The sequence below is a fragment of the Enhydra lutris genome, unplaced genomic scaffold, assembly GCF_002288905.1.
Source record: "Enhydra lutris kenyoni isolate GAN:26980312 unplaced genomic scaffold, ASM228890v2 scaffoldscaffold47, whole genome shotgun sequence".
NCBI classification, from domain to species: Eukaryota; Metazoa; Chordata; class Mammalia; order Carnivora; family Mustelidae; genus Enhydra; species Enhydra lutris.
In genome coordinates this window covers 12,432,775-12,456,365 of record NW_019154131.1, presented here as the reverse complement: position 1 = coordinate 12,456,365, position 23,591 = coordinate 12,432,775, and the positions used below count along the sequence as shown (strand labels likewise).

The following is a 23,591-nucleotide window of genomic DNA, read 5'->3' as shown; positions in this document are numbered from 1 at the left end:
ATTGTATTTATTTGACAGAGATCACAAGTAGGCAGAGAGGCGGGCAGAGAGAGAGGAGGAAGCAGGCTCCCTGCCGAGCAGAGAGCCCAATGCAGGGCTCGATCCCAGGACCCTGGGATCAGGACCTGAGCTGAAGGCAGAGGCTTAACCCACTGAGCCACCCAGGCGCCCCTTAAGCATAAATTTTTAAGTTAATTATTATAAATTGTCAATACCTAAAAAGTACAGTGGTAACAATGCAGCTATAGTGAAGCAAAATAGGAAGAAATTCTGTCCTATCAAACTTATTTACTTTTTTCTAATGAGGTATTACCGTATGGTCTGAAGTCTCATATAAATACAGTTATCTTGATTTTAACAAAGGAATAACCCTTCAATTGGAACAGATATATTCCTTTTACTAAACAATTTTAGGCTAGTGGTTAGTAGGTGGCAGATTTGCAGATCTCCAGGTTTCCTTTTAACTCTATAATTTTGATTCTAGGACAACAGATGAGAACTAAATGAGTTCCAGAAAAATGTAATATCAAATGAAAATATAAATGAATTATTAATATTGAGTATAATATACAACTTTGAAAAAACAGAACTAGGAAAACCTTATCAATGAATCAAAAACAAACACCTTTTCTTCTTATCAAATATCTCTTTAGAATTTTTAATGAATTATAATGCTGACTTTTAGGTGTTCTATTTGATTTTCTCATGTAAGGTAAAAATGTTAATGACATATTAATAAGTAAAGCGGTAGAAAGAGGGGGAACAAGGATAAGATTCTTATAAGAAATTGAAAACAAAACGTCAAGAACTAGATAATTTTTAAATGCCTGTAATAAATATTTAGTCTCACAAGAAAATGTACCTTCTCTCTTCTCTGCCATATACATATTCAATTCTTGTATTGTTGCCTTATCAACAGATATACGTACTTTAAGTTTATCCAATTCTTCTTGAAGATTCATCCTATGAAAATTAACAAAATAAGCGATTATTTAAAATGTATAAGTTAAGGGATAATGTAGCAAACAGATAAAGATAGTAAATATATTTAAGAAAATATGAATTAGATAGTAGTAAAATAAAAGAAAAATATACCACTATTAACAAATCCTAACAATTAAAATTGAATTTTAATGAGAATCTGGGAAATAAAATGTCTTAAGTGATTTTTAAATGTATCTAAGTAAACATGTTGCTTAAAACATAGATTATATGATAAAAAAATAAGGTATTGAGTTACCCAATCACCTTTTTCCTTAAGATTTTTTTCTAAGTACTCTCTACACTCACCGTGGGGCTCAAACTTAGAGCCCCAAGATCAAGCATTATATGCTATACTGACTGCCAGCCAGGTACCCCTACCCAACCACTTCTTGACACACAGATATACCATGTAAAAATCATGGTATGTAATGTTAATACACAGACTGAAAGCAAAAAGAGTACGTTTCTAGATGCCACGAAAAGACTAAGAACCCCAACTAGTAAAATGGAATTGAACTACCACAATGAGAGACTGGATCAAATATCACCCATGGAGACCTCAGACCTTCAGACCTGAATGGGGATGGAAGTTTATGCCCAAGTCTATGGCTGAGAGATAAAACTGGGCTAACTGCAGCAAGATGGGAGACAAAAATTTGCTGAGTATGACACAAATATCGCAGTTTAACTGGCTGGAGTTTCATTAAAAAGAGGCAAGCCTATACTAACTGGTTCCAAAATCAAGCCACATACATTTGCAGAGATCTAAAGAATTGACAGTAATGTAAAAACTGGTTCATGGCCAGTGTCCACTGGAGAGTTCAGGCAGATGGAGAGTTCAGGCAGACACAATCATCCATTACAGACAGGCTTCCACAACTGAGAGAACTACAGAAAATAAAACTCAAAAAAGTTAAATTTGCAGATAAGAACAATTATATGAATAAGTTCATTCAATATCTAATTCATATAATTATATACGCTCATGAATAAGTTCATGAATGACAGTCTAAATAACACCCCGCCAAAATGAGAGAATGTACAACAGGGAAATGAAAATAATAGAACAATTCAGAATGAGTTTTTATAGAATTAGAGTTTTAAAAATGTTGAAAAAAAGGAAAAAAGGGGACAAAACATGTATTTTTAAAAATAATAATTGACTGAAAACTCAACGAATGTGTTAAACAGTATACAGAAAAAGCTAATGGAAACTGGTAAAATTAAAGACAACACTGAGAAATAAAAAGAAGGAAAATCGTAACAATACATAAAGTCATTTGAATGAGAAGCCCAAAAAGCATCTCAGAAATTATTCAAGGAGATGGGTGTCTCATTGATTTCTGCTCAGGTCATGCTCTCAGGGTCATGAGATCAAGCCCTGCGTAGGGGTCTGCACTGAGCATGGAGCCTAGTTGGGATTCTCTCTTCCCCTCCCCCTTGCTCCTCCCTCCCCCTGCGCACATGCTCTCTCTCTCTCTCTCTCTCTCTCAAATAAATAAATCTTTTATATATAATGGCTGAAAACTGCAAGCTGATGAAAAAATGTGAATTAATAGATTAACGGAGTCAAACTGCAAACAGAAGAAATAAAACTATGCAGAGGGAAACTGCAGGACACCACAGAAAAAGAGGGTATCTTCAAATCATCCATATTGAGAAGAGATGCTACTTAACAACTACAGAGCTTCAGAGTGACAGAGACTTCTCATAGCAACAAGAAAGGTCAGAAGAAAAATAATATCCTCAACATTTGAAGGTTTACTATTAATAGCTCTTAGATGAAAGAACTATTATTAAAGAATATATTTTAGGTAGACAGTGATGGTGAAAAGACATCTATAAACATGTACCTGGAAGTAAACCAACATTTATCACGTAAAGTCAATATAACAATATCCAAATGAAGGCAGACACAGAATACAGTAGAATTAAATTTCTGAACAACAAAATGATATAAGATCAAGGAAAGGATCAGAGTTACAGTATTTTAAGACCCCTGTATTGTTGGAGAGGGAAAAGGTGCCAAATATTCATCAAATAAATGATGTATAATTTTAAGAAAAAGCATTTAAAGAATGGAAAACAAATATAAAATTTACAAATCAGAAGAGGTAAAAAAAAGAAATGAATAAAATGCATGCAATCTAAGGCAAGAGAAGGATTTTTTAAAGAAGCATAAAAAATAAAATATACACTAAGAAAAAATTAAAGATAAAGATGGTCATTACATAATGATAAAGGAATGATTTACCGAGGAAGATACAGCAGGTCTAAACTGTTATGTATTCAACAATATAAGAATATATTTATATTTTATTATAATTTTATATTTTACTTTATAAAAATTATTCAATTATAACATTAATACTTTAAGAAATGTATATTTTATATTTACAACTTAATATAAATATTAAAAAACAAGTAGTCTCTGCTTTTCCTCACTCATTTCTTGAAAAATTGATGTTTACAGTTTGGTGTGTATACTTACGTGTTTAATATAAACATAAATACACATACATAAGGATTTTAAAAAATTTGGATTCTATGATTATATCTGCAGTTTTTCAGGTAGGTTCCAGATTGATGGGAGGAGCACACACACACACACATGCACACACATACACCTATCCACATAGCAATTAAGTCTGGACTAGGTTCATGCTTTATTCAGCTAAGAACACAGAACATTTTGAAATAAGATAGCCCCAACAAAGAAAAAAACAGATGTAGCTCATTTCAAACTTAGTTTTCCTCGCCTTTCAGAACATTAATGTAGCCAAACACAGGACTTTTGTTGGAAATGTTATTTCTTGCTTATTTAGAGGTATTTTATACTTATGGCTTGTTTTGTTTTGTTTTGTCTTGAAAGCATGGACACAGTCCCTACTCTTAGTAAGTATATATGAATATTAGAGACCAACTGTTCTTGAGTCAAACTAAGCACCAACAAACCACATCTTAATGGATGCTTGGAGGAGGGGCTGTCAGAGTCGGCACCCTTATACAGGATGAACACTGGCTATTTACTGACTTACTGCCCACCTATTCTGTTTCTGACACTGTGAAGGACCACAATTCAAAGTCTACATCTTACTGGACAAATTATATGAAACAACTGTATTTAGATGCTGGGTAACAAGCAGCAGAGAACTCTGATCCCAAAGATAAAGAAAATTAACAAAGAGCGCTCCAATGATAGCTGAGATTTCTGCCAGGAGCCATTCTCCAGACCACAATGCAGGGAGAGGGGTCCCAAGAAAAACACAATGGCTTTGCTGAGATGAAGAAAAGGAGATTGGAGTTTGGGAAGGCTGAAATGATGTAATTTGTGGCACATAGTTCCCAGAGAAGGGATCTACAAAAAGAAATAGCTACAGAAATCTGCATAAGCATTCTTTTGATTCTACAGTTAAACACTCTGTTGCATATATGCAGGACCAAATTAAACAAGACAGGCCTTAAAGGAACTATTCCCAGAATTTACACAGGATTGGGACCAGCCAGCTTGAGAGGACAATCTTTGTTGATCACCAGGAGCATTCAACAAAGAATTCAAAAGGGACATCTAATGAGTAGGGATAAACAAGTCTCTGGTAAAGGATACTTGAAACATGCACAGTGTTTTTAAAAACCTGAAAACATTTAAATTGAGATTTTAAAAACACCTGTTTCAGCAATCAGTAGAAAAAGTGAATGGAAAACAGGATACAGAATATTTGAAAAGCACTATGAAAAAACTTGACCTAATAGACATTTATAAAACATTCTACCCAGTAACAGTTTTCAAGTACCTTGGAGCTTTCACTAAGATAAAATCACATGCTGGACCATAAAACAATTCTCAGCAAAATTAAAAAGATCTATATCATTAGAAGTATCTTTTGGCCACAATAAAATTAAATTAGAAATCAATACCAGAAAGATGTCTGAGGAAATACCCCAACTTAAAACTTTCAGAACCTTTTTTCTCTAAAGATTCCAAGAGGAAATAAAAAATAGTTTGAATTACAAAAAATTAAAGTACATTTCAAAATATGAGAGGCTAACAAAATGCTTATGTGGCTTTCTACAGCACTATGCTTATATTAGAAAGAAAAAAAAAAGATCTACAATGAAGCTCCCAATTACTAAAACTAGAAAAAGACAAACTGAATAGAGCACTTTTTCATATGTCCATTGGCCCTTAGGATGTGTTCTTTTATGATATATCTATTCAAGTGTTCTGTTCATTTTTCTATTATTTCTACCTTTACTTAATTTTTCATAGGAATTCTTCACATATTCAGGATGCTAGTCCTCTGGTAGACATATATACTGCAAATATCTTTTTTCACTCTGAATGTTGCCTTTTAAGTCATTTAATGACATCTTTTGATAAACAGAGGCTCTTGGGTTTAATACAGTCCAGTTTATAAATCTTTAGTTTTACTTAATCTGGTTTTAAGAAACCTTTGTCTACTACACAAACAGATGTTCTGTGTTTTCCACTAAAATCACCATTACTTAACATGGGGCCCCTCGTGGCACAGTTGGTTAAGCATCCAACCCTCCATTTTGGCTTAGGTCATCATCTCAGGGTTGTGAGATCAAGCCCCACATCAGGCTCTGAGATGGGTGTGGAGCCCGCTTAAGATTCTCTCTCTTCCTCTGTCCCTTCTCCCTCCTTTCTTCTCTTTCCTTCCCCCCAAAAATAAAAAATAAAATAAATAAAAGCTCTATTACTTCATCCTTACAATTAAGCCTGCAGTCATCTAGAATCGATTTTTGTGTATGGTTTGAAAATATGGTGTATTCTATTAATTAAAATAATTTTCCGTTATATTGAAGTTCTTGGAACTTTTGGCTATATACCTATAGCATCTGCTATTTTGGTTGTTTTCCATTTTCCATAATTATCGATAATGCTATAGTTAACATATGTGCCTATATGTAAGAGCTCTTTAGTGTTTTCAACTGGAAGTGGCTTTACTGGGTCTTTGAAAACAGAAAGACTATTTCAAACATAACAAAAGTATAGAGAGTAATATAACCAACATTAATGTGCCAAACATTTGGGTTTAAAAACATTAGTATTATGTCATATTTAATTCAAAGCTTTATTTTTGTGAAAAAAATGTTCTGTAAATAATATTCTCTTACAATATTAGACCTTTCCTCCCTCCCCAGAAATAACCAGTTTCCTGATTTAGTTTGGTGTGTATATTTGTTTTGTGCTTTAATACTATGTGTGTCGGGTGCCTGGGTGGCTCAGTGGGTTAAGCCTCTGCCTTCGACTCAGGTCATGATCTCAGGGTCCTGGGATTGAGGCCTGCATCGGGCTCTCTGCTCAGCAGGGAGCCTGCTTTCTCCTCTCTCTCTCTATGCCTGCCTCTCTGCGTACTTGTGATCTCTCTCTCTGTTTCAAATAAATAAAATCTTTAAAAAAAAAATACTGTGTGTGTGTGTGTGTGTGTGTGTGTAGTTATATATAACTATTACTGTGGCTACATGTGTGTATCTATACACACACATATATCTATAAAAAATTGTACTATTATGTGATTTAAAATTTTATATTTTAGAGAATATATACTATGATATATGATATACTATTAATCAATTTCCTTCTTTTAACTCAGCTTTTGCTTTTGATGCATTTCCATTTTGATAAACATAGATCCAATTTACCCATGTTAAATGTACTATAGTACCACATTATACTAATATATTATAATGCACTTTTATCAGGTACTAACAGGCATTTAGATTGCTTCTAATTCTTCATTTTTACAAAAATACTGCAAAACCCTATTCATGTATGTTAGTTCATTTTATTTAAAAAGGACCTAAAAATATATTTCAGAGTGCAATTTTTGTCTTAGGGCTTTTTTAATTTCAATTGTAGCATTTACTAATGATGGAATTATACTGGGAAACAATCACAACAAAAGAATAATCATTTGAATTGAATAGTTTACTAAGTGAAACACAGCATGCAAAAGATTGATTTGTAGTCCAGGCCTCTCTTTTTGTATAGTCCTCTGTTGCAACCAACATTTCCAGTAAATGAGTTATCAAATGTTGAGTAGAGCTTTCCGGAGGTTCCACTGCTGCCTTCTAATTTTCAGATTTTGAGAGGGCTAATTTGTGAAGTCCAGAGTACTGAAGGGAGAAAATCAGGATATGAAAATACTTCACTTGGTTCCTCTGTGAAAGATTCCTCAACATTTTCTAGTAGTTTCTGGCTTTAAGTTTAGTCCATCTTTCTAAAATAGCTGAGCAGGTTGGGGGATGAATAAGCCTGGTGGTGGGTATTAAGGAGGGCATGTATTACATGGAGCACTGGGTATTATACACAAACAAAGAATCATGGAACACTGTATCAAAAACTAATGATGTAGGGGCGCCTGTGTGGCTCAGTCATTAAGAGTCTGCCTTTGGCTCAGGTCACGATCCCACGGACCTGGGATCGAGCCCTGAGTTGGGCTCCCTGCTCAACGGGAAGCCTGCTTCTCCCTCTCCCACTCTCTCTCCTTGTATTTACTCTCTTACTGTCTCTGTCAAATAAATAAATAAAATCTTTAAAAAAAAAAAAAAAACTAATGATGTACTGTATGGTGACTAACATAATAAAAATGTTTTCTTTAAAAAAAAAAATAGCTGAGCAACTATCATTTGCTTTTTCATTTTCTGATAAATCACTTTCATCTGTTAGGTTTTCTTCCACACTGCAATTTGCTTATTTCAAATTCCAATTTGTAGCAGATCAAGTTTTACCATTATTATTTTTTTACACTTGAACATAAATTAATATAAGGCTCATTTCTCTCCTTTAAAAAGTCTCTGTCAGCCCAGGGCCAACAGACTGACTTATTTTGTTTATCATACTACTCACTAGCTCCATCCACATCATTGCAAAAGGCAAGATTTCATTCTTTTTTATGGCTGAGTAATATTCTGTTTGTTTGGTGTGTGTGTGTGTTTGTGTATCTCACATATTTCTATGTGTTTATTGCATTTCTTTATGTTTATTGCAGCATTATTTACAATAGCCAGGATATGAAAGCAATCCAAGTGTCCATCAAGAGATGAACTGATAAAGAAGGTGCGTGTATATACACACACACATGCTAATATTCCATTATATGTGTGTGTGTATACATATCTCAGATATTTCTATATATAGAATATATGATAAAGAAGGTATGGTATATAAATATATTTATTACTTATATATTATATATTACTTAATATAATATTTATATATAATATATATAATATAATATATATTATTTATATAAATTTATATACAATACCTTCTTTATCAGTTCGTCTATTGATGGACACTTGGATTGCTTCCATATCCTGGCTATTGTAAATAATGCTGCAATAAACAGTGGGGTGCACATACCCCTTTGAATTAGTGTTTTGGTATTTTTTGGATAAATACCCAGTAGTGGGATTAACGGATCACAAGGCAATTCTATTTTTAACTTTTTGAGGAACCTCTATACCGTTTTCCACAGTGACTGTACCAGTTTGCATTCCCACCAACAGTGCATGAGGGTTCCTTTTTCTCCACATTCTCAGAACACTTGTTTCTTGCGTTTTTTATTTTAGTCATCCTGACAGGTGTGAAGTGGTATCTCATTGTAGTTTTGACTTGCATTTCCCTGATGATGAGTGATGTTGAGTATCTTTCATGGGTCTGTTGCCCATCTGATGTCTCCTTTGGCAAAATGTCTGTTAATGTCTTCTCCCCATTTTTTTTTTTTTGAACAGGTTTTTCTTTTTTTTTTTTTTTTTTAAGATTTTATTTATTTATTTGACAGATGGAGATGACAAGTAGGCAGAGAAGCAGGCAGAGTGAGGAGGAAGCAGGATCCCTGCTGAGCAGAGAGCCCGATATGGAGCTTGATCCCAGGACTCTGGGATCATGACCTGAGCTGAAGGCAGAGGCTTTAACCCACTTAGCACCCAGGTGCCCTTCTCCCCATTTTTTAAGTGGATTGTATTTTGGGTGTTGAATTGTAACAGTTCTTTATTTTTTTTTTATACTATCGGAGAGGTCATTTGCAAATATCTTCTCCCATTCAGTAAGTTCCCTTTTAGTTGTTTCCTTTGCTGTGCAGAAGATTTTCAAATTGATGTAGTCCCAGTAGTAGTTTTGCTTTTGTTTCCTTTGCCTCAGGAGATATACCTAGAAAAATGTTGCTATGACTGATGTCAGAGAAATTACTGCTTGTGCACTTTTCTAGGATTTTTTGGTTTCAGGTCTCACATTTAGGTCCTTAATCTATTGAGAGTTTATTTTTGTGTATGGTGTGAGAAAGTGGTCCAGTTTCATTCTTTTGCATGTAGCTGTCCAGTTTTCCCAGCACCACTTCTTGAAGAGACTGTCCTTTTCCCATTGAATATTCATTCCACCTTTGTTGAAGATTAATTAACCATATAACTATGAGTTTATTTCTGGGTTTTCTATTCTGTTCCACTGACCTTTGTGTGTATTCTTTTTCTTTTTTTCTAAGTAATCTCTATGCCTAAGACAAGGCTCAAACCCCAAGATCAAGAGTCACATGATCTACTGATGGAGACAGCCAGCAGTTGCTCCAATCTATGTGTCTAATTTTGTGCCAGTCCCATACTGTTTTGATTACTCCAGCTTTGTAATAACTTGGAAGTCTGGAATTGTGATACTTCCAGTTTTGTTTTTTTAAAGAAAAGATGTTTTAAAATAGACTGTTAGTATGACAAAATACACTTATAGAAAGTCATTTTGATATCTTTTTTCCAGAAAAAAAATCAAATGATTATTCATTAAACATTTAAGATATTCTTTGTAATTCTTTAAGTAAATACTATGTGATTCTTTAAGTAATTTTTAAAATTGTATGTATATTGAACCTAAAATGAATGAAAACAAAGCCAGCAATTAAAAAGACTATATGCACGGTGCTATGACCTGGTGTTTGTGTTCCCCTAAAATTTATGTTGAAATTCTAACCTCCAGAGATGATGGTGGTAGGAAGTTGGACCTTTGGGATGTTCTTAGGTCATGTGGGTGAAACCTTCATGAATGGGACTAGTGTTCTTAAAAAAGAACACTACACCACAGAGCTTCCTAGCCCCTTCTGTCTATGAGGACTGCAACACAAAAGAAGGTCCTTAACAGACCATGTTGGAGCCCTGATCTCGGACTTGTAGCCTCCAGAACTGTGAGAAATAAATTTCTGTTGCTTATAAGCCACCCAGTCTGTGGTGTTTTATTACAGCAGCCTGAACAGACAAAGACAGATGACCTCAAAAAACAAATACTATATGTATATGGTCACAAATATATGAAAACAGTATATCAACATCAAAAGTTAATCTCAAGAGTTAGAAAATAAACTCCAATATATACTTGTCATTTACTTCAGTGAATTACCTCCCAATAGTTATAAAATATTTTTTTCTTAACTAACACTCTTGTTAACCATATAGTAAAATAAAATGAAAATACAAGAAAAATATAATCACTACCTAAATATCAACGAATGAATGGATGAACAAAATGTGGTATATACACACAACAGAGTATTATTCAGCCTTAAAAGAAATTGTGATACATACTGCAACATGGAAAAACTTGGAAGACATGATGAATGAAATAAACCAGACACAAAAAGAAAAATACTGTATAATTCCATTTACATAGCATGCCTAGAATCAGCAAATTCATAGGGACAAAAGGAGAAAAAGACACGAGCTGAGAGAAGGGGGAATGGGGAATTGTTATCTAATGGGGACAGAGTTTCATTTTGAGAACAGGAAAAGTTCTAAATATGGATGGTGGCGATGGCAGGACAACAATGTGAGTGTATTTAATGGCACTGAACTCTGCACCTAAAAATGGGTTACAAAGCTAAATTTCATGTTATGTAAGTTTTACCATAATAAAAAATATATTGGGGGCAATTTAGGGTAATAACACCACAAATAAAAGTATAAACTATTCTATATTTTAACCATATGGAAGGGAAGGAAAGATAAAGAGGAAAAATGGAAAAAAATCAGGGAAGATAGAAACCTAGGAAGACATAGCAGAGCTTTATCTTCATATCAACCTGAGTCTGTAATTATTTGTGTGCTTTTTGATTATTGTGTCCTCCAATAAAGCTGAAGCCCTATGAGGCCAGAGCATTTGTGCTCTGCTCAATATTTTACTTCCAGTGTCCAGTGTATTTACTGAAATAACAAGTGAAAGCACAAGAATACCAAGGGTCACATAGATTCAGTCCTATGTAACTAATATTATAAAACTCCTTAGTTTAAAAGCCTTTTCTTCACATATTATTTACTAGCTATAATAGCTTACTTGCTTCCGGGCCCTGGTCCTTTAACAGAATCATAAGTGTATTCTAAAAGCCTATCTAGAGGACTCAAGTTGCATCACACCTGAAACATTCTTGAGATAGAAAAGAGGAAGAAGAGGGACCCTCGGCTTTAGGGCTCTAATTCAGCAGTGAGTTAGGTTTCATGCTGATCTTGTTCTGAAACTTCTCACTCTTGTTCCTGAAGACTTAATTGGTAAATGAGTTTACTTCCCATGTCTCCAATATCAGTGGCTAAATTTCTTGTCTCTGATTTTCAGTTTTAAAAGTAAGTAAGATTCAAAACTCATTACCATGTAGCCTTGAAATCCAGTGCCTTTCAACGGACACTGATAATGTGTACAACCCTTGATTACACTAATATCCCAGAACTCACATTCTCATTTGCACTTGGCTTATGATAGCCTGTAGTGTTTCACGTTGTATTGGTTTCTCAAGGACTGATACATTTAAATTCTTATCTTATTATTCTTTCACATTATAACTCTTGCATATGATCATACAGCCTCTTCTTCAAAACTATAAAAAATAATATGTGGGACAACTGGATATACACATGTAAAAGCGGTAAGCTGTATGCATACTTCACATGAAATTTTAAAAAATTAACAAAATGGACCAAAGATCTAAATATGAGTCAAAACTATAAACGCATAAAAAAAAACATAGTGGTAAATCTTCATGATCTTGGATTTGGTGATTGTTATATGGGCATGACACCAAAAGCATAAGGAAAAAACGAAAAAGAAAAACTAAATTAAATTCATAAAATTAAAAACTTTTGTTCATCAAAGGAAACCATTAAGAAAAGAAAAAGCTCACCTATAGAATGGGAGAAAATATTTGCATATGTCTAGTAACAACAATATGTAAAGAACTCTTATAAATCAAAAACAAAAAGAGAACCCAATTTTTTAAAATGGCAGACTTGAATAGATATTTATCCAAAGAAACACAAATGGCAAATAAATATGCAAAGATGCTCATTAGTCATTAAGAAAATACAAATCAATTCCACAGTGAAATACCACTTCAGATTCACTAGTATGAGTAATTTAATAAATTAAATAATTTAAAGGTATTTTTTTAATGATAATTTTTTTAAAAAAGAAAGAAAAAAATACTAAATGTTAACAAGGATGTGGAACAAGTGGAATCTTTGTAGATCGCTGGTGACAGTATGCAATGATGTAGCCACTACGAACACAGTTTGGCAGTTCCTCAAAAAGTTAAACACAGACCTACCACATGACCCAGCAATTCTGCTTACAGGTATAATATCCCAAAGAACTGAAAACAGGTATTCAAATAAATACTTGTACATAAACGTTCATAGTGGCACTATTCACAGTAGCTTTAAAATAGAAGCAACCCAAATGGCCATCAATAAATGAATGAATGAATTGTATATACATACAGTGGGTTATTATTCAGCTATAAAAAGGAATGACAGACATGATACATACTATGATGTGGATGACTCTTGAAAACCTAATGCTGTGTGAAAGAAGCCAAATGCAAAAGGTCACATACCGTAGGATGCTATTTATATAAAATATTCAGACTTGGTAAATCCATAGGTATAGAAAGCAGATTTGGGGTTCTGAGGAGCTAGAGGAAGGAAGACATAGGGAGATTGGGAGTGACTGCTTACTGTGTATGGGGTCTCTTCTGTGGGTAATGAAAATGCTTTGGATCAGATAAAGATCGTGGCTACACAACATTGTAAATACAGGGGTGACTGGGTGGCACAGTGGGTTAAAGCCTCTGTCTTCCGCTCAGGTCATGATCCCACGGTCCTGGGATCAAGCCCCGCATTGGGCTCTCTGCTCAGCAGGAAGCCTGCTTCCCTTCCTCTCTCTCTGCCTGCCTCTCTGCCTAATTGTGATCTCTGTCTGTCCAATAAATAAATAAAATATTAAAAAAAAACATTGTAAATACACTAAATGTCACTAAATTGTATACTTTAAAATAAAACAAACATGGGGTGCCTAGGTGGTTCAGTCGGTTAAGCTTCTGACTTTTGGTTTTGGCTCAGGTCCTGATCTCAGGGTCATGAGACTGAGTCATGCCTCAGGCTTCACACCTGTCACTCTCCCTCCCTCTCTGTCCTCCCCCCAACTCACAGGTGCACTCTCTCTCAAATAAAAAAATAAAATATTAAAAATAATAATAATAATAATAATAATAAAAGATTCTCTCCTTCTCTGCTCCTCCCCACTTACACTCTCTTTCTCTCTCTTTAAAAAAATAAAATAAAATAAAATAAAACTAACATGTAATTCATACAATGCTGATGGTTATCCAAAAATACATTTGTTTGCAAAATATGTCATGATTTAGCAGACATATTTTTGAGAATTTTATTTCCAACTCATGTTACAGAAATTGAGTTCCTAAAATCCTCATTTCTACACATGGAAAAATACTTGTGCTTAAGAAAACAGAGAGTCTTGATTTGCCAAAGGAAAAAAAATAACTGAACTTCCTACCATAATAATTTGATTTTAGCTCTTTAAAAATTATTATTTGAATTTTATAAAATATTCTTTGAAATCACGGCCTGCATATATTTAACACTTAACCCAACAAAGAAGGTATTCCATCCTGGGCAATGCTACTGAGCTATAGCTTGTCTACTTTTTATCATTAAGGAAAAATGATCAAAAGATCATGAAATTGAAGAAGACCTTAGTTATGATATATTGTTTAAAATTCTCTCCTTCTATAAAATAAAACTGAATTTTTAAATTATGAATTCTAAACTCCTTTACTATTGACCCCAACTCTACCTTCATTGACAAATTCACCAACCAGGATTCGCAGCATGAAGTAGGAAAAGCATCAGTCATTCTTTGTGAATATTTTGTAGTCTGATTTTCAAGAAACAAAAGTGAAACAGAAAGGATAAGAAGTGGGCCAAATTGTTCAGTTGTGCTCTATAAAGAATTTAGTTTTTATTTTGAGAGCAATGGAAAGATGCTAAAGGTTTTTAAACAGGGGAGAAATATGTTCATATATGTATTTTTTAAAAAGATCACTCTGTAGCATTAGGGGGAAAATGGATTCAAGGGGTAAGAGTGAATGTAGAGGGATATTTATGAGTTTATTCTACTTGAGCAAGAAAGATATGATGGTATTTTGGACAAGGACATTGATAGTAAGAATGGAAAGAAGTAGATATATTTTAGAGATATTCGTGATATGGAATCATTAAGACTATTATAAGGAGGTAAGACAGAGGGATGAGTCTGTTAAAACCCCCTAGGTTTCTGGTTTGGGCAAATGGACAAATCATAATGCCATTTTCCCTGTGTTATGCCACTACTATTGCCTTATTACTGCTCTTATCACACTTTTGCTTGTTTTCCCTGCTCATCTATATGAGTTCCTGATAAAAGAAAAAGGGTGGCATATTACTTCTCTGTGTTCACCTGTACCTAGCAGAGTGCTCAGATGCAAGATTTTCTATGCATTAATATAAAAAGACCAAAATTACCACCCTCTGCAAATTCCTGATTTATTTCACCAGAGATACAGATAAACCTGCAGTGGATGTCAGCACACCCTCCTTGACTTCATGGGTTTCTAGCAAGGACGTGCTGGATTTGCAATACAAGAAAAGCTGAATATGCTGTGGCACCTGAGTCTCTTTTTATAGTTTTATATCACTGTTGAGAAATAATGTACACAAATATTTTTATACTAATGTTTTTATTTAGGAAAATGTTAATCTGTTTACTTAGGAGAATGTTAACATGACTTTGTTGGTTCATAAATCTGACTTAATGACAGTAAGACAACACCCTCAACTAAGTGGAAAAGCTGAGGGAGCCTTGCCTTTCTGAAAGGTTTCCTTGCCTCTTACTATCTAGCAACCCAACGAATGGTTTTATCTCACGGGCTCATGGCAGATGGCCCTAAAAGAAATCTCATTAGAGTTAGAAATTATTCTTTGTCGATACACATTGTATATTCAGTCCCTAGCTTAACGCCTGGCCCTGAACTATATTCTCTAAACAGTACTGTTTATAAACTGTACTGTTTAAACAGTAAATGAATGAAAAAATATATGAATATTTGTTAGACAAATACTATGGGAACAAGCTAATTCATTAGTTCATAGATTGTGCAGTTCTTGGTCTTTTGTTAAAACATCACTGATATCGTAAGTAGATATATAAGTATAATATCTGAATTATTATAGGAACTATTTCCATGCAAAAAAAATTCTCAAGTCCTCACACTCTCAGCAACATACTTCTGACTGTACTCGATGGAAGAAACACCATAGTATACACTGGTGGTAGCATAATTTCCTTTGACATATTTTACAAAAGGACTTAGAATTGCGACACAGGGAGAGGGTGGTGGGGTTATGGACATGGCGGGGGGTGTGCTGTGGTGAGTGCTGTGAAGTGTGTAAACCTGGAGATTCAAGACCTGTACCCCTGGGTCTAAAAATACATTATGTGTTTATAAAAAAATTAAAAAAAAAAAAAAAAAAAAGGAATTGCCACACAATTTTTTACTAGGATCTTGAAAGTTAACTCGACATTAATGACTGGATTTGGAAGTACTATTCAAACTTGGTTTAAAGTAGTTTTAGTAGCACATCTACTTTTATATATTCTAGCCTTTTTTTTTAACTTAAATTCAATTAGCCAGCATATAGTACATCATTAGATTCTAACGTAGTGTTCAATGATTCATCAGTTGTGTGTAACACCCAGTGCTCATCACATCACATGTCTTCCTTAATACCCATCACCCAGTTACCCCAAGAGTCTTTCATAGTTTGTCTCCCTCTCTGATTTCTTCCCATTCAATTTTCCCTCCCTTACCCTACGATCCTCTGCACCCTTTCTTATATTCCATATATGAGTGAAATCATATAATTGTCTTTTTCTGATTGACTTATTTCACTTAGCATCATCCCCTCCAGTCCCATCCATGTTGATGCACAAGTTGGGTATTCAACCTTTCTGATGGCTGAGTAATATTCCATTGTATATATAAACCCTATCTTCTTTATCCATTCATCGGCTGAAGGGCATCTCAGCTTCTTCCATGGTTTGGCTATTGTGGACATGGCTGCTATTAACATAAACACCTGTTTTCCAGGTGGTTGTACAAGCTTTTATATATTCTAGCCTAAATAGTAAGGAGTAAGTATTAAACTAGATGCCAGGGATGCCTGGGTGGCTCAGCCACTTAAACGACTGACTCGACTGACTCGTGATTTGAGCTTAGGTCATGTTCTCAGGGTCCTGGGCTCAAGCCCCACACTGGGCTCCGTGTTCAGCACAGAGTCTGCTTGTCCCCTTACCTTTGCTCCTCCTCTCTCTCTTAAATAAATAAATAAAACCCTTTAAAAAAAATAAATAAATCAGATGTCAATGTATGGCACAAAAATAAGACTGGCTGGTCCACTGAAAAACAAGTTAGAACTTCTAATTCCATGTTTGTACCCATTTATCCTACTCATTAAATATAAAAACCCTGAACATGATACATAAAAACAAATATAAGAAGACTCTAAAAGGCAGGGAAAAGAAGGAGACACAAGGGGCCACAGGAATAGAAGAACAAGCCACAGTGATAAATCCCCTGGCTTTCTTCTTTCCTCCTAAATACCTCAAAGTAGATACTGAAGAAATCCACAACCCAGAAATGTCAATGGACACAAACAAACAAAAAAGTCTCAAGGAAATTCTGTTCTCCCTTGCCAAAGAACTGAGAAATGGGCAAACTGGCTGGACAGAAATCTTAATTGACAATACCCACCCTACTCCAGCCATATACAACTGGGAAAAGGGAAAGAAGAAAAAAAAAAAAAAAAGAAGTGATCTTGCTATCTCTGTCAATAAAGGTCAAATGTGAAGCCTAGTCTTTCACCCTCATCAGTTAGTAATAAGCTATCCTTCCACACACCCTTTAATGCAGGGTCAGTGAGGGTCAAGTTAGGAGCTAAGATTCCTATCCCTTCCCGGCAGTAATGATCTGACCTTCTTCCTTAGGCACAATGTCATCAGAGATCTGTTAAAATAAAAGATTTAAATAAGATCCAATGTCTCAAAGCATAATAACCCCAATGTCAAGGAGACAACTGAACATCACTCATCATACCAAAAACAAAGAAAATCTCAACTTGAAGGAGAAAATGTAATTAAAAAATGCCACCACCCACAAGAAAAAAAAAAAAAAAAAAGCAACCACCCAGATTATAATGCACATGTCAGAATTACTTAGCAAGGATTTTATTTTATTTTTTTAAAGTAATCTCTTTGCCCAATATGAGGCTCAAACTCACAACCCTGAGATTAAGAGTTGCACGCTATACTAACTGAGCCAGCCAGGAGGCCCTTAACAAAGATTTTAAAGTAGCCATGATTAAAATGTTCCAATGAACAATTATGAATGATCTTGAAACAAATAAAAAAGGAAGTCTCAGCAAATAAATAGGTAATATAAAGAAAAATCAAATGAAAATTTTAGAACTGAAAATTATAAAAACCAAAATAAAAAACTCAATGCATGTCTTCAGCAGCAGGGGTGACAGATGAAAAAGGAAAGAATCAATGAACTTGAAGACAGAACAATAGAAATTACCCAGTTTTAACAACAGTGACAAAATAGGCAAAAAAATAAATAAATAAAATGAACAGAGCCTCAAGGACCTGTAGGACAATACTAAAAACATCTAACATTCGTGAAAAAAGAGTTCCAGAATACGAGGAACAAGGAATGTGGGGCTGACAAGGAATGTGGGGCTGAAAAGAGTATTTAAAAAAATTAATGACCAAAATTTCCTCGATTTGAAAAAGAGCACAAACCTAGAGTTTCAAGAAGCTTAGAGAATCCCACGCAGGATAAAACAAAAGAAATCCATGTGGAGACATACTGTAATTAAACTTCTGAAAAGTAAAGACAAATAAAAATGACAGCAGCTAAGGAGAAGGATGTATTCCCTTTATGGGAACAACAATTCAAATAACAATATTTTTTCATCATAAACCACAGAAGTGGCATATTTTTTAAGCTCTAAAGAAAAAAGTGGCTAACCTAGAATTCTCTAATCAGTGTAAACATTCTTCTGGAATGACGCTGAAATGAAGAAATTTTAAATAAAGGAAGTTTAGAGGATTTGTTCCTAGCCAACTCACCCTAAACAAAAGTCTAAAGGAAGGTTCTTCAAACAGAAAGAAAATCATTTAAAAAGAGAGAGAGAGAGAGAGAGGGAGGGAGAACTTGGAAGGTTGGAAGTGAATAACAGTGGAAAGGTTAAAAATAACCTTCTTTTGAGTCTTAAGATTATGTTTGACAGCTGAAGCAAATATTATAACATCACCTAGTGAATTTCTCAGTGTTCAAAACCGGTAAATCTATATAGACACAGCAAGTAGCTTACTGGTTAACTAAGGAAGGGAGGGCGGTGGTGGAAGAAATGGGCTAAGTGATATGGTGTTTAGGGGAGGGGATAAATGAAAATGTTCTAAAATTTTAGTGTGATAATGGACACAGAACTCTTTGAATATACTAAAATCCACTGAATTATTCACTTTATATGGTGAATTATATTTCAATAATGCTATTAAAACTTGTCAGGGACTATTTCTGGACAAATCTATAAAGAATTTTTAAGATAAGAGACTATTATCAGCATCAGATTTAGCACTAATAGAATACAGTATACATTAAGAGGTAATTGGAAGTACACATTATAATCTATCATTTTCTCAAAAGTTTATCATTACACGGAAAAGGCGTAATCTAAAGTTACATGTGTTATCATGTAATATATAAAATAAGACTCGATTTACAGGTAAAAAAATTCAGTAGTATTTGACGACATAATGCCACATGATACTAGTCATTTAGTCATCTCAAAGACATCAGGCTTCCCAAAATATTGCATGGTCTGGATGTCAAAAATTAGCTCTAAATGAAGAAATAGTTAAGTAGCAAAAGAGGCTAATTATGTTGTATAATTATGTATAATTATGTTATAATATATATAAAGGCTAACTCCTTTATATGCAAAAAAAAAAAAAAAAATGTGTTCTTTCTTTACCAAGCTGAATATAATCGTCTGTGAATTATAAGATCAAGGAAGAAAACTGTATGTTTTCTAAAACATGAGTACCCTTCATTAAGTTTTATACTTAGGGCAGCTAAAAGACCTATGTGGAGGGATCAGCATTAAGCCCAAAGGACAGGCAGTGCACAGCAAGAAAGAAAGCAATTCCCTCGTGTCTTTTGCAGGTCACTACCAAGGACCATGTTAGCAGATCCATACCAGACCCTTAACAGTCAGTTCTGCTGCTACCAGTAATTAGCTTGGACAGCTCTGGCTCCAAGAGTAGCAGCAAGGCTACACCATAATGAGCTCAGCTGGGATTAGCAGGACAGGGCAGGGAACCAAGAGAGCTCAGGCATTCTGCATTGCGTATGTATCCAGGAGATCAAACAAGGATGGCTGGCTAGGTTATCCCCTCTCCACCTCATTCCAAAAATGAAGCACGGCAGTGTCTAAAATACAGGCTAATGAAGAGCGACACCTCCAACAGATGAGAGCCACATTAATTAAGACAATCCCTAGATCATATTATACAGTTTCGGCTACAGCTAGCAAATGTGCAACTTGTTATTGTATTTTATATATATATATTTTTTTTTTAAAAGATACATCTTTTTTATTTTTATTAACAAACCCCAGATTTTTTACTTTCAAATTTTATAAGGTATTTCTCTCATGACCTTTAAGCTGCAAAAAATTTCTCCTAAATGTTTATCTAAGTCCATATTGTTAAAAAAGAAACTCACTTTTGAATCATTAGCTCCTGGTTCTCCCTTTTGAAATAGGCCAGTTCGTTCCACACAGCATCAGAATCTTCTTGTCGAAGTTGCTGGGGATCTGCTCTCTTTATTTTTCTGATATGAGTCCTATTTTTAAAATGAAGTTGTTTTCCTCCTTAATATGTTCAAAGTACAATGAAAATTCATTTATACATTCCCTAATTCAAGCTCATTATTTATGGAATGAATTTTCTAAAACCCAAGTATGTTGAAATTAAAATCCCATGTCAAAAAAAAAAAAATTACAATCCGATGTCATAATTTCCAAAAGGCTAAAATGCTACTGTGGAAAGCAAACTTTTAGCAGACACATGATGGTCTTAGGTCGACTTCTCTGATTCATTCTAGTAATAATGAAATATATATTGCAGGATGGTCAGTTTCTCAAAAAGGATTATAAGCAGTCAACTCTTTGAGAACTTGTTGTCAACCAGGCTGACTGTGGTACATGTGCTCAATCTTAAAACACACTATTGACAGTAAATATGTCAGAAAATAGTTTTTCACACTTCTGGTGACTACAAAAGGTAGGTGAGGAGAGGCTAAATGCGGGACAAATTGCTTTATCAGTACTTTATCACTACTATTACTGACAAGTGATATGAAATACTTCCCATCCTTCAAAGGAAAAAATTAGACGTGACAATTACTTACAAAACATGCCAAATGCCCTTTATGTTTTCATTTTCTGTACATAAAACAAACTCATTTCTATTTTGTAAAAGTGCTGTACTGGCCAATTTAGAAACAGTATTTCTCTATAGAACAGACCAAAGTGTATCATCAACATTGCCCTAAAGGATCCATCTCGAAAGATGAGAGGGTAGTAGATTTTCTGTACTCATTCAGTCCTTTGCCCTCTGTTGATACTGTTAACAAGGGAGCCACTTACAACTAACCAAGCTCTGAACACCTGTTCAGAGCAATTGAACTGAGACCGCCAATTCATTCAGATAAGATGCAGAACAAACTGATGGATAGTAAAGATTTTCAAATTGCATACTAGGTTGAAGTAGTTTTCAGAGAGTTAACTACGTATGTAAATTTCCTATTTCTCTGGTCTTTCAATTAAAACTTAAATACTGTGGGGCGCCTGGGTGGCTCAGTGGGTTAAAGCCGCTGCCTTCGGCTCAGGTCATGATCCCAGGATCCTGGGATCAAGCCCCGCATCAGGCTCTCTGCTCAGCAGGGAGCCTGCTTCCCTTCCTCTCTCTCTCTGCCTGCCTCTCTGCCTACTTGTGATCTCTGTCTGTCAAATAAATAAATAAAATCTTAAAAAAAAAAAAAACTTAAATACTGTTTAAGTTACAGACTTCATAATACCATTATTTTAGTTATTTAATTTTTTCAATCATATGGATGTAAACTATTTTTACTACTCTAAAGTATCAAAAGCTACTCTATTGATACTGAAAATGTACACAGTAGTTCATAATCACCTACATTATGAATTCCACAAATGACAGGAAAATCTCTAGTTATTGGCAGCATATTTATCTGTTTTCATTTATTATATTATCTCTTTAAAAATTCACATTCAAGATTTGAATACCAAATAATATCTTTAAAATCAAACAAAAGCCATTAAAACACCTATATGATGCTACTCCATTCCATTTAATATTTAGGGAAATGCCTTTATGAGCTATGTAACTCACATGCCACTGCCTTCTTCCCACTGTTTTAATTGCTCTTTTACTGCTCTGTAGTTGGTCTGTAACATCTGTAGCCTTTCCTTGCGTTTTTCATGGGCATCTCTTAGCTCATCATTTTCTTGGCTCTGTAGAACACAAAAAGCAAGCACACAAGTTTAAAGAAAGTATTGGTACAATGCTTCAAATAAAAGGTTACTCATCTTAATATGAAACTTGAAAGAAAATAGTAAATATAAATTAATCTGTAATACTTATTTAAGCAGATGAAAGGGAAGGACTCTTAAGGTCACAAAATAGGTTTGCTTGGTAAATTCAACCCACTTACTGCATTTTTAAGCTGCTAGTAATTTCAAAATTAGTTTCATTCCTTTCCCTGTTGTCAATTAGTAGTACACATACTAATATTCATAAGCCAATTTTACGGATTTTTTTTCTTTTTCCACAAAAGGATTTGTCCGTATATAACACATGACTACTTTATTAATTATAACTGTACATATAATTAGTGTAAAAATACAAATCATGGTAAGATCAGTGCTTCCACCCATGGATTCATGATTAGTTTTATAAAGCATAAGGATTACACAGGAGGAATAAATCAGTTTGGACCTATGTCTGAAGTAGCAGAGCTTAACCTTCTGAGTCGTACGATACAGAACTGAAATGTGAGCACTGGGCTTCGTATTCTTGAAGAGGTCATAAAAACGTTACTAGATTGGACAATTAAAGTCAACAACTTCTAAATATTCTAGGTAGAGTACATGAAATATGTGTTCATTTTTAGGTATACCCAGAAAATGAACTTATAAAGGCCAAATTTCCAGTTCTTAGGGGATGTATTTATATTACTTATGCATGATGTTTCTCAAAGTAAAGTAAGTAACTTCTTGAGGTTTTTTAGCCATTGTAAACTTCAAATTTGTTTTTTCAACTTTTTATATTTCTGCATGAAAGAATTTGTATATTTATTTAGTGAAGGGAACAAGCAGGTACTCTGTAATATTACAGTGAGATGACAAGAGTAGGCTCATGGCAGTTAGAAAAACCTGAATTCTATTCTTGGAGCTCTTTCTTGTTAGCTGCATAATCTTAAGAACACTATTTAAATTGGTTCAATTTTTTTTTTTCTGTAAAACGTGGAAAAGAGCATAGAGATTTAAATTATGATGACTAAATTAAATGAGCGAATATACAGGTAAAGCCTCTGGCACTATGCTTGTCCTATCAAGGCACAAAGCAAAAGTTAGCTTCTTTCCTTCTCCTCTTCCCAGGTATTAACTGTCCTTATTATTAAGAAGCCAAATTTATATTTTCCTGGACCATCTACCTCTCATCTCAACTGTAAGATAATACAGAGTTTGTATTATTTTATTACAATCTACCTGTCTCAACAATATGAGTATTTTGTCATTCTATTTTGAATACAGGCCTAGTAGGATAGCTTCAATAAATCTAAGTAGTTATTGGGAAGTATCTGACTCCGTGTACCAAGCCATCTGTATGCCATCTGGAAATGGAAGTGCTTAATGAAAAAGCATGGAAATGGCAACACTTGAAAGGGACAATCAGAATAAATGTTACCTGAAGAGTTATAGAAGATATACAGATCACAGGAATTGCAAACTTGCTAAAGAGTAGCATGGTTTAATACCACGGTTAAAAATTCAGGATACTGAATTGAATTTTGTTCATTTCAATTAAAGAACCATATATTAAGAGCCTATTACATGCAGAGTGT

General features: G+C 34.3%; 1 protein-coding gene across 2 annotated transcripts in view; it reads right to left on the bottom strand.

The window, feature by feature from the left end:
- Window positions 1-23,591, bottom strand: part of LOC111156613 (centlein) — a 288,532-nt gene that overhangs the window by 104,488 nt on the left and 160,453 nt on the right. For both annotated transcript variants that reach the window (XM_022517606.1, XM_022517607.1), the window contains exons 11-13: window positions 21,857-21,978; window positions 20,166-20,285; window positions 863-963 (exon numbers count right to left, since the gene is read on the bottom strand). In XM_022517606.1, coding sequence (XP_022373314.1) covers window positions 863-963; window positions 20,166-20,285; window positions 21,857-21,978 — 343 coding nt within the window. The remainder of the gene's footprint in view (window positions 1-862; window positions 964-20,165; window positions 20,286-21,856; window positions 21,979-23,591) is intronic.